The sequence below is a fragment of the Lepidothrix coronata genome, unplaced genomic scaffold (genome assembly GCF_001604755.1).
Source record: "Lepidothrix coronata isolate B3197 unplaced genomic scaffold, Lepidothrix_coronata-1.0 Scaffold1, whole genome shotgun sequence".
Classification (NCBI taxonomy): Eukaryota; Metazoa; Chordata; class Aves; order Passeriformes; family Pipridae; genus Lepidothrix; species Lepidothrix coronata.
The window spans coordinates 1202852-1215179 of record NW_016690181.1 but is presented as its reverse complement, the minus strand read 5'-3'; the positions used below and the strand labels follow the sequence as shown (position 1 = coordinate 1215179).

General features: G+C 38.9%; 1 protein-coding gene across 2 annotated transcripts in view; it reads right to left on the bottom strand.

The window, feature by feature from the left end:
* Positions 1–6: 6 nt before the first annotated feature.
* ZNF106 (zinc finger protein 106) overlaps positions 7–12328 on the bottom strand; it is a 34917-nt gene continuing 22595 nt past the window's right edge. The window contains exons 11-19 of one of the 2 annotated variants that reach the window (XM_017811707.1): positions 8309–9089; positions 7878–7933; positions 7242–7387; positions 6805–6939; positions 5773–5889; positions 4745–4936; positions 2986–3048; positions 1976–2095; positions 7–1519 (exon numbers count right to left, since the gene is read on the bottom strand). In XM_017811707.1, the coding sequence (XP_017667196.1) occupies positions 1406–1519; positions 1976–2095; positions 2986–3048; positions 4745–4936; positions 5773–5889; positions 6805–6939; positions 7242–7387; positions 7878–7933; positions 8309–9089 (1724 nt within the window). In that variant the 3' untranslated portion in view covers positions 7–1405. The remainder of the gene's footprint in view (positions 1520–1975; positions 2096–2985; positions 3049–4744; positions 4937–5772; positions 5890–6804; positions 6940–7241; positions 7388–7877; positions 7934–8308; positions 9090–12328) is intronic. The other variant, XM_017811717.1, reaches the window with a different exon arrangement.

Sequence of the window (12328 nt, the reverse complement as noted above, 5' to 3'; positions counted from 1 at the left end):
TAAAAGAAACATTTGTGGATAAGCAAGCTGGGAATAGAAGAAAAAAAATGAAGTAAAACTTTGAAGGAGGCTTCAGTGTAGAGGGTATTAGGCGAAAAACAATAAATATCAACAGGTAAGGCTTCTTTATTTAAAAAATGATAATAGCCTAATTCTTTTAAGATTTGCATTCATAGTTTACAAAAACCTACTAGTGAATAAGAAATGTTTCCATAACCTCTATTGTTGATAGTGTCATGTGTATAACAGTTCAGAAAACTTTAAAATATGTTTTATGTTACTATTCAGTAAAATTAAAAAAAGCAGGTGTAAATGTCAAGCTGAATATATTTCCAGGGCTTAACCAGTTATATGTATATCAAAAAAGGATGGAGAGGAAGGTTGAAGAACATCAGAAATTCAAAAAGACTGATGCAGATTCTGAAAAGGAAGGCAAAATGACATCTTAAATACCATTTTTGTTTGGCAGATGCTCCACACGAAACTATCCTTTTGAAAGAACAGGATGCTAGGCATTTATAATCCCGTAACAATGATTCATTGTTAAAAAAAACTCCTTGCATAATACAGAAAACTCTGCAAGCTAAAGAATCCATTTGTTATTTTTATTCATTTCAGTTCTTGGAAATCTGCCACTAGGATGCAACAGCCAATCTGTTGTGTCTAAGAGACTACACTTTACTACTAAGACTACTACAGAAAATTATAATCTTTTGCTTGTCACTAAGCTTCTTACCTGAACACTTCTTTGATTTGAGAATGCCCACAACAGACTACTGGTGGGGGACAGTTCAAGCCTCAGATTCTAGTCACGTGAGATGTGATGCTTGGGTAGTATATATTCCAGTTAGTAGGAAATCAGTTCTGCTGGACTTTTTCTGTTATTAGAGATCACTAATTTACCTTTTATTTTATAATCGCAAAGAAACTTTGCAAGCAAATTCCTACATATTCAGACAAATAAGTGCTTTAATGACTATTTTAAGAAATGTGTATCCAGAAGTGCTTCTGAAACTTATCTTGCAGGGCAGATGCATGAAGAAACCTGTGCACCTAAATCAACTGCGTATCTTTGTTTACGTTCTATCAAAGGTTACTAGAGGTTTGACTCTAGCATCTGTGTGATTCCCTTGAGTAACAGTCAAACAGGATTGACACTTCAAAAAGAGGAAGTATTTTACTATTTCTGGACACTTCATTGTAGTCATTACTGTAAAAAGAGCTATTGTTTTAAGACTACAGTAAGCTAGAAGGTAATTTTTCTCCAGACAATAATATTACATAAATATAAAGCTGTTATAGCAACTTGACTTTTTTGGCTGCATTTCCAAGTTGTTCTTAGTCAAATAATAGGTTGATTTCTTTATCCGAAAAAATTAAACTCTCTTGTATATGCCTGTGGCACTTACAACCTTCTCTTTAAGACCAGTAAAAAGAAGGAAGTTACCATGCTCTTATGGATGGTCATACACATGATCATATCTGTGTGGCCTCCATAGACTTGCAAGCGGTCGTGCGACTTGAAAGAAACAGAAACAGACATTTAAAGCAGGACATTCAATAGCCATTTTTCACAGACATGCAAAGGATAAAGCTTATAAAAGCAGTTTGCCTGGTAGCAACTGAACTCCTCTGGTGGATTCCAAAATTAATAGCCACCTTGAAAGCTCATTGTTGCTTACATTGCTTCCGTGAGTCTTTTTGTCCAACTAAGCACTTGGTCTTTTCAGCAGACAAAACTAACATTTCCACCTTTTTCAGAGCTGTCATTGTCTTAGGTTCTAAAGAAATGGTTTAGGTTATATTCTTTAAAACCCACGTATTTTGGCTGGTGAGACAACTATATATTCTGAGTGACAGCAAAGAGAGGGATAGGCCAGAGACCAGTAAGCACAAAGATGACTTCTATTTGACTTCAAAATAATTAATTAATGCATCTTAGGTAAGTGTCATTAGTAACCATCTATTTTCTTACCTGTAGTTCATAAACACGAACAAATTTATCCAGACATGCTGTCACCATCACTTTCCCAAGAATGTTCACAACCGTCACTGCATGGTTATGGCCCTTATAGATTCGTACGAGCTCTCCAGTCTGCATCAAGAAAAAGAAAGGTAAACAGGTGTTTGGTTTCTCTTAAACAACAAAACAGCTTTACTTAACCCAGATACGGTAGCTAGCTTTTGTGCTCAATACTCAAAAATGGAAAACCCCTTTATTACACTTCCACTTCCTATGAAGGCACTTCTAGATTACGATCAAATATCATTTTGTTTGCCCATCTAAACACAGAGCCATTCCAGTACAACAGAAAAGCATGAGTCTATGAAAAGTTTTATCTTCCTCTACTTCTCTTTCCATCTTTAGTTACATATTCCCATCCACCTTGCAACTAGTACCATGCTATTTGTACCAGCAGTATTTAGTTAGCCACAAGGATCAGTGAGCAAATCTAGCTAAATACACAGAAATATATTTTTTTGTCAATTAAAATTTACCTCTGATAAATTTCTTAATCTAACTTATTGCACAGCTACATGAATGCTTCTCCTAGGACTGTGGAAAGATGGTGTAAAAGAGGGAAAGAGTGGCAGGCTAGAGACAGCTTTTGAACCATCTAGCTTGGAACACCGTTCCTCATGCTTTTCCTGTAATAAAGAAACTCTTCCCCCAGCACAGTATCTCACATGGGTTTGCTTTCAACCCCTTCCATATTATCAGCACATTTTTTAGTAATATTTGCAAAAGCAAGAAGCCCATTAAAAAGGCATTGCATATCACATGACAGGAGTCGGCATGTTTATGTACTCTTCACATATCTTTAGTTAGCTATAGTGCATAGTCACATTAACAAAATCATGAGACTTCCTTTTCTGGAAATTATTTGCTCCACCAGTGAAAAATTTGGAAAATACTGACTTTATAGCACAGGAATTCACTGCCTTAATAGCAAAAGTCATTCCATCCTTATATATGAGACTTACATGAATGTTGTGGGCATGGACAGACTGATCACTGGAGCCACTGAATACCAGATCATTCACAACCTTACAAAAAAAAAAGTTTTATTTTTTGTAACAGATATTGAAATGGGCGAGTGAAATATTAAGATGCTCTTCAGCTCAGAGTTGTACTGCAGTACTTCCTAAATTTCACAGACTTCAAATCAATAAAGAATATGAAGAAAAAGCATGCATTGAGTTCTTTACCTAAGAGCTAACAAATGTATTATAATATCCTAACTATGACTTTTAACACTTTGCAACTGACATAAGAAGCTGTTGACTTGCAGTCCACCAGGCTAATTCATTCTACCTATGGACAATTCTCAGGCACAGGTCAGCAGCAAATCAGGGACCAAGCAAACTGAATGCAGAATGCTGCTCTGCACGTGCACACTAAAGCCCACTGTTTCCTGAAATTTTGGATATGCTGTGTACTTATATTCTGCTCAGGTAAGAAGAACAATGCTCCTAACTAGTGCTACTCTAGGAAGAAAGCTCACCAGATCCATCATGGATCAAGAAGGGACCATGGTATGCTGTCATTGAAGAAGAATTAGGACAGTCTGCAGGGCAAAAAGGGCTGTGCCACCGCACTACAATAAATAAAGTGACAAACACAATTTATGGAAGTAATCGCCTATCTGTTACATGATAGTGGTCACAGCAAAACAGTCAGACAAGCACATGTTCCATCTCATAATTTCAGGAGCCAGAAACCTGTAAATAAGTTAGTGATTCTTCTATTAAAAAAGAATACTTTTTGAGTTCATTTTTTCCAGTTTCCTCTGAGGTTTGTACTATCAGGTTACATGAAGACTAGCTTCACCTTTTCCCCAACTTTCCTTCTGTTGGTAAACTCACATTTAAAAATCCCCTAAATCTTCTAACAACATGAAATGTTATTATGCTTTCTACATAGGTCTTGCTCTTGGATCACAACAACCCCATGCAACACTAGGCTTTGAGAGGAGTGGATGGAAAGCTGCCTGGAGGAAAAGGATCTGAGGATGCTGGTCGACAGTGGCTGAACATAAGCCAGCAGTGTGACCACGTGGCCAAGAAGGCCAATGGCATCCTGGCCTGTATCAGAAATACTGTGGCCAGCACGACCAGGGCAGTGATTGTATTCCAGTACTCAGCACTGGTGAGGCCACACCTTGAGCGTTGTGTTCAGTTTTGGAAGGACATGAGGTGCTGGAATGTGTCCAAAGGTAGGCAACAAAGCTGGTGAAGGGTTTAGAGCACAAGTCGTATGAGGAGCGGCTGAGAGAGCTGGGGTTGTTTAGCCTGGAGAAAAGAAGGCTCAGGGGAGACCTTATTGCTCTCTGTAACTACCTGAAAGGAGGTTGTAGTGAGGTGGGGGTCAGCCCCTTCTCCTAGGTAACAAGTGACAGGACAAGAGGAAACAGCCTTTAATTGCACCAGAGGAGGTTTAGAATAAATATTAGGAAAAATTTCTTCACTGAAAGGATGGTCAGGCACTAGAACCGGCTGCTCAAGGAAGTGGTGAAACCACCATCCCTGAGTGTTCAAAAAACATACGTAGATGTGGCAAGTGGGGACATGTGATATGGTAGCCATACAGAGACAATTTTCCTACCAGATTACTCAGTTTTTATAATTTAAAACAGAGAAATCCTCTATTTCCTATCGCAATCTGTTCACTAGTAGATGAAGAAGAAAATACACATAATTTTAAGTATTCTTTGTCAAAAATGTTGTTTTCAGAGACACTTGCCTTCATGCAGAGTATAGTCTTGCTGTGACCTTCCAGGGTTCTGAGAAGCAGTCCATTCCGTGCATCTCGCACGCTGATGGTGCAGTCATAGGAACCCACTACCAACAACTTGCGTGCTCCTTCCTGAGCTGTGGCTAGACAGCTCACTGCTCTAGGGCCATGGCATTCAAAGGTATCAACCTGTTTATTATTCTGTTGGGGGAAGAAAAAAATGGTATTTAAGAATTAAAACTTTGCTATGACACTGACTAGACCATTGAGTCCTTTTTGTGTTGTACTTGTTAAAGCATCTGATTTCAGTTTAGTAACCCAATTTCAGCATTAGTAAGAGTTGCATCTTAACAATTAAGTTTCCAAATCAAGGAAATAACTCTTTATGTTAGGCTTCAATTTTCTGTCTTTAAAAAAAACATTTAATTGTTTAGCAAAGGTCCAGTAGATCCTCTTGCAGAGTCAGAACAGTGAAAGGAAACAGTGTTACGAGAAAAATGCAAAACAAGATAAATTTGTAAGGATAAATTTGAGAAATTAAGTCTAGAATCCATGAAAAGAATAATCAGAAAAAATAGCTCATTTAAATAATAATTTTTATTCACTTTTAAACATCATGGGGACTGCTGATAAAACCTCTTTGTCAGAAAAACATGTGACTCTCTTTTATAACTGCAAAAGGAGTAGGCAAAACCAACAATACATAAAAGTCTCTCACACTACTTTGAAGGGCAAGAAAGGAGGATTCACAAATAATCAGCTGTGTCAGAAATGACACAGGGCTGGTAGACCAGGAGGAACCTTAAGGAAAAACATAACAATACCGCAGCTAAAAGAAAGGTAACCAAAGGGACAGGGGATGGTATAGCTTCATGCACAGACAAAATAAAGGACCAAAAGGGGCCAACAGTGACCATTTATACCAAAATACTTCCATTACAAATACATTTACTACTCTAGAGAAAGAATGGAAAGAAACACAAAGTGGAGAGACACAGCATCACAACAGGCTTTTAGGTGCCAATATTTAAACTAACCTTTATGCTGAAAGTAACCACAGTACCATTTGCAAGGCCCGCATAAAGGATCCGCCATCTACTGTGTAAACAGAGCACTCGATCTTCCAATTTAAATTGTTCCATACACTCTTTGGTCTGGCAATAGAAAGAAGTGTTTAAAGCTTTTAATTAACCAAAAACAATTCAGGGAAAAAAAGCCTGAAGTGAATGATGGTTTTCACCTATAAGCTGCATTTCTTAAACCAAGAGAGCTGGAAAAAAAATCTGACAATCTGGTGTCACATGGCAGTTTGATCCTGGTTTTAATCAGGAACATTTCTCAGACTTGACTGTACTTCAGAAACCAGTTATAATCCTAAACACTTTATTCTATTCACGACCTCTAACGTATATAGAAATTTAGACTACAGACTATATATGTATATATGGAAACCACCCTGTACATAGCTGAGGTTGAGGACTCCCCATAGGGAACTTAAGAGTTTAAAACCTCTGGCAATTTGCTCCCTGAAGCAGATATTTGCTTTCTAGTCCTTCAAGTCCCAGGTTGGACAAGCCTTCTTATCATTTACCCTCAAACATCCAGCTTCAGGAAGTCTCAGCCTGCTATTTCATCTGCCCTTGGAATAACAGACACCTGTTGTCTCTATAGCTGCTCTACAGCTAGAGAGAGAACAGAGAGCAGTGCCTTCCACAAACAATGAAATTAGACATATTCCATAAGCAATAAAGTTAGAAATACAGCAAGAGAAATATGATATTCATGGTCAAACAACCATCCTGCACTTTGTTGTTGCCAACATTTGGGATCATGTCATGCTGTTTCAGTAAAAACTGTACTGACAAGCTAGCCAAAGGATTTGGGCAGTTAATCAGTTAATACCTTGCTGTTTTGTTTGTCTGGGGAGGGGTTTCTGCTCTACTCTATGGTGGTATGAAGTAGGGCTTACGTCCAGCTTATATGGGTTTAAAAGGCTTTTTTAATTTATATTTGTAAAAAAACACTTGCATAAAATGAGATATATGTTAACCAACACAGAGTTTGAGTACCTTGATATTGTAACAGTTGATAGTGTGGTCGCTTGAGCCAGTGTAGAGTGCAGCATTCTTCCCATTTGTCTGAGTAACCAGAAGGCAGTTCACTTTTGAAGTATGTCCTTCAAAGATGGCCACACACTTCCTGCTCTAAAAAGGAAAGCACAGTGTCAGTGTAAATGCCCATAATACCTCTCAGGATATCTGCATAACAGAATAAGGAAGGACAGCTAAAAAAAAGCAGGACACATACAGCAATCTATCTCTCGTTGCCTCTCCCATAGGCAGAAGGGGTTGGGGAGGGAGAGAAGAGAGTTTTGAAGAAAAGTATAGTATAAAATAAATTACGTGCTTGAAAAAGCAGCTGCTTCCTTAGCTACATAGTGAGGCTTTAAAAAAAAACAACGTTTTGATTGCAATTCATTTAACACCATTCCCACAACCTTACTTACAACGAGATTGTAGGCACAAACAGTTTTGTCTGCTGAGCAGGTATACAACAAATTCCCAAAAATCTGAATAGCATTCACTGCAGCCAAGTGTCCCTCAAAGGTTCCCTCTGTAGGTTCTTCGTCCTCACCTGGCTCCGAAGACACTTCTGTAGGACAGAGATAAATGTATTTTGATTATGGGAACACTTTTAAGCAAACACACTACTGTTGTTTGTATTGTCAACCAGCAGAACTATTTTGTGGGCTCAGCACCTTGAAGTCAAATTTAACTGTGGGTCCCAGCTGGAGTGTGAAAGTGACAGAAGGCAATATAAAATGCCAGAAAGACCTTATATGACATTAAGTCCAGAAATATCTTTAAAATAGAAAAATGACTGTATTATTGTTTTTCCTACAGCTCTACAGAGACTGTGGAACAGAAGTGTTTGTGTGGGAGGGGGCAGAGGGCTGTGGAGGAGTCAAGGCACAAAGCATTCAATGAGAGATGATGTGAGTAGATGTCACTTCCCACTTCAGTTTTGAGTGCAGGCTTTTATCTTCAAGGCAAAATTCCCCTCTAGAAGCAGTTTGATTAAGACTTAAAGTCCTGCAAGATACCACATACTAAGTATCAGCAGGAAAGCATAAAAGATATACCTGAGGAGTTCTTTGATCCTCTCAGTGATGATATGGAAGCCTGCGTCTCAGCCACACTGCAACAAAAATAAAAATTAGCAAGATTGGACTTTGTATGTTCATTTTCAGACAAAATACTGGTGTAAGTAATATTCCAAAACACAAGACTCTGCACTTAGTACAAAATATGCTGTGATAGATAAGCTCAAACACAAACTTTCCATGAAGGGTAGCCTTGTTCTCATATTAAGAGAAATTAATAGGCAACAAAACGCATTCATTTGTTGACCAAAACAGCCAAGTCAGTTTTTATTTTCCCTCTTATGTCACTCCTAAATGAAATAAAAAGTCACTGATTTTGTAAGACTTTCTAAGTAAAAACAAAAAAGAAAAAAGAGAAGCCTCATCAATATTGTATAAAAATACTTTTGAGAGGTCTACAATAATCTCACCTTCTTTTCCCATCATTCCTATAATTTGTGCCAATTTCACTGGTGGAGCTCACTTCATCATAACCAGAGCAAGATGCCTCTAGGAGTGCTTGATCCACAGAGCTGTGTGAATCCCTCTTTGATGGACTGTCTGGTTTCTCATCTCCTGACTCTGATGAACCAACATCAACCACCTCACACTGAGGTGCTGAAACTTCCACTAGTTCCAGAGAAGCATCACTGTCATTCTTATCTTTCTTTCTTGCTCTTTGAGCAGTAGCTCCATCCTCCTCTCTTGGAGAAGTAGATGTAGTAACTTTTTCTCCTTTAGGAACCTTTCCACCCTTGACTTTCCGGACAGGCTTGGAGTCAATCATATCCTGCTCTGTATCGCTGTTCTCTGGCACATGGGCTGCCCTCAGAGTTTTCTTCTTCCTTAACCTTCTCCTCCTCCTGTTCCCTTTTTCTGCTGGGACTACAGTGGCTGCCAAGTGTTGCTCGGATGGTTCTGCTGACAATTTGGGGGTTTTATCCATTGGCATTCCTAGGAGGACCGAATGCTTTGAAAGAGAAGTGTTACACTGATGCAATAAAAATTCTTCAGCTACTGTATCATTTGTCTCACTCTTGCTGAAAACAGACAGTGCTTGAGGAGAAGGGTTCTCAGGGAGTCCAGACTTTACTCTGTCTGCAGCAGGCTTGTGGACATCTTGATTAGTGTGTTGGAAACAAGATATCAGCTCTGATAGGGACATGGTTGCAGAGATAACTGGATACACTGAAGTTTTCGGGTTGGTCTCTTCTGAAGAAAACAGACGAGCGTTACATTCAATCTGTACAGCAATAAATATTTATGCAAAATGGCTCTCCCTGCATTTTTCCATTTACACTTAATTGTGCATGTAAAGTACATATTCCTACATGTTGAAAACTATGTGCACATGCAGATCTGCTATTTCAGTCAGCTATCCAGCCTTTAAAAAACATAGCTGGGGAATAAAATGTTTATCTGTGTAGCCAGAAGCGAAGAAATGGTGCACATCATTCAAGCTGCTGGCCAACTATGCTTTTAAAGTTCTGACAATCTTTGGTGAATCCTATATTGTTGGCTTAAAATGCTACCACTCCTCTCTGTGTGCTCCCTTACCAGCTGTCACAACTGCTGTAGTAATGATGCATGCCAAGCACGACTCAGCTGTTCAGTGACACAGTATGAAGACCTTGTGCCGAACCCATCTGAATTAGTTATTTCTACCAAGTTACTTGGACCTAATTCTAGGTTGATGAGTCGTGCACGACCCACTCTGCAGCATTGTACCATATCCAGGGAATGGCAGCACTGTAAGCCATGAGGGTAGGCTTTAGTTAGTTGGTTTACTTAATTTAGTTCATCTGTGGTGGACTATGCAATGAGGCAAACATACTCTCCCTGTCATTTATTTTAATTAATATGAACCAAAGAATGCAATCCCTCAACTGCCCTTAGTAAGGGCAGCATCTAACAGCTGTTTCCTGCACCCTAAAATTCCCCGGTTGCATTTGCAATAACTACAATCCAGAACAGGATGTTTCAATTGACTGCATTTATTGGGTGAGATCACACAATGCAAATGGGAAGCTGGTAGTATTTGAAACATTCCCCTGTTTCACTCTCTCAGAAACCACCGAACTAATCCTAAAGTAATGCTTAGCCAAAAGCACATTACACATCACAGTATAAATGGGACGCTTTGGAATTACACATCCAACTAGAAACAGCCAAAATGAGAATATCTCACCCACACCTTCCTCAGATGGGAAACTCCAAGATAAAACTAGAACTTGCTGACAGCCCGTAGGGTATGTCGCATTTAAAATAAATCAATGGAAAGATGTTTTCCTCTGGACACATAACTTACACACAGCTGTAAAATCTGATATTCTCTATACGGAAGAAATGAATGCTTAGATGAAGTCTGAACAGTTACTGTGTTGAATTATACTCGTAAGAAGGCACACAAAACCTGAAATTGTGAATATGACTCTGATACCATATGTCACTCATTTCCCATTGGAAGGGGCAAGGAAGGAGCCTGGCTGCTTTAGAACAGGAAAATAATAGTAACCAGCAACTTAAACTGAAATTTCTAAACCCAAAAGTTATTCTCAGTGCTTGGAGTACTGCAAGTGTTAAGAAAAAAAGTAGAAAATCACCATGATAGTGTAAGAAAACAGAATCACTCAATTTTGCAGGTGGGAGAGATTCCTGACAATTAGGGGAAACCAAACGCAAGCAACTTCTTCAAAGCAACGCTGAGCTAACCTCCTAGGGAAGCTAACAAGCTAAATGTTAAACCCCAAAGAAGTAAACAGACTGCCCCAGAGAGAACTCCACTTCCCCAGATTACAGATTTTACCTGATGGTAAATGCTTATTTCCCCTCCAAATTACTAAATTCATCTGATGGCAGACCCATTTTAAATGTAGCACATACAGAAGTTCATCAATACCAAAACTATGTTTGCTTGACAAACACCAAAGAGTATTCTTGCTTTTAACATGTCAAAAATAAGTTTGTAGGAAACTGAAAAATACACTAATGTGATTAAGAGATTTCTAGTAATTATTGAAGTCTTTTTGTTTGTTTGGCCAGTCTTCGCGAGCGAAGATTTGGGAAAGGTCATTAACCCTTCGAGCTGCGCAGTGGATTTTTTAGGTGAGACACAGCGTGCGCTGAACTGAGCCCACCCTTTAATCCTGAGGTTCATCTGCCGGGGCCGAGCAAGCTCAGACAGTGGCAGTGAGGGTCTCAGAACGTAGGTTTGTTTAAAGTGACCTTCTCTTAGATGGATGGCCTTACAGGGCTGACGAGCTCCATCTGCCCGGGGGACTTTTACCCTGACCGGGATCCGAACCCGGGTCGCAGCGGTGAGAGTGCTGCATCCTAACCACTAGACCACCAGGGGTCCCCAGTTATTGAAGTAATAAATATAGCTATACAGTGAAGATTCATCTTCATAACAAAAAAAAAAAAACCTTTTCAGCTTCTCTGTTGTGAAGTCTGAAGATTCTGCAAGCAAGACACTGCGTGTCACTGCAGAGAGTGATCAGTAAATCTTTATTCTCAGTTTTCCAACTCTAACATGAAAGAAAAACGACACTTCACTGATGTTTACACATAACAGTATGGCATATACCAATAAAAACAGAGAAGTGAAGAAAAGGTAGTGGCTTCCCAAAAGCTGAGCTTTACCAGTAGAAACAAAACACAAAAGCTGATTCTCCCCCTGTCCCGAGTTTACTTAAGTGTACACCCCCAAAGCTTCACAGTCCCTGTCAAATCCTCCAAAAAGATGAAGCAAAATTCACAATACTACATTAATATAATGTAATGGAGTGGAAGACAGGAAATGCAATGGGGACTAAAAAAGCACAAAGAACACTATTTATAAAAAATTCCACATCCAAAGCAAACTGAAATAAGCTAAAAAAAAAAATAAATTCTTGTATTTAAAGAGTCTAAGCTTCAATTCAGCCATTTATCTTATGCTTGAGAAAAAAATGTGTTTTTTTCCAACAGTATTTTCCACTTTAGTTGAAGGGAAAAAAAATTGTGTTGGCTATCTTCAACAATGATTGATCTTATGAATCTTTATCTCAAATTGTCTAAGTTAAGGGTTTGGGCAAGTGACATTGTTATGGCAGACAAACAACTATCATTAGAGTCACCTTGCTTGACTTCACAGGCTTTTAGGAAAGTAAGGGATAATTAAGCTTTTAATCTCTTTCCACCTTCAGTCACAGTAGCAAGTTGCAGTGGAAACTACCAATAGCATTTAAGCCTTTGACCACAGACTACAGCACACAGGTTTTATGGGTTTTAAACTGTCTAAATAAAGAATTAGCTATTTCATCTATAGCCATTAAGATATCATTTTCCTGAGGCAGTAGCTCTCCCATTAGTGGTTAATTCACCTGTTTCTCCTCCAGACAAAAGTAAACCCCTATCTTCATTGCTAGCCCTCCCCTACTCACTCCCACTCCCCTCATGTGAGTGAACAG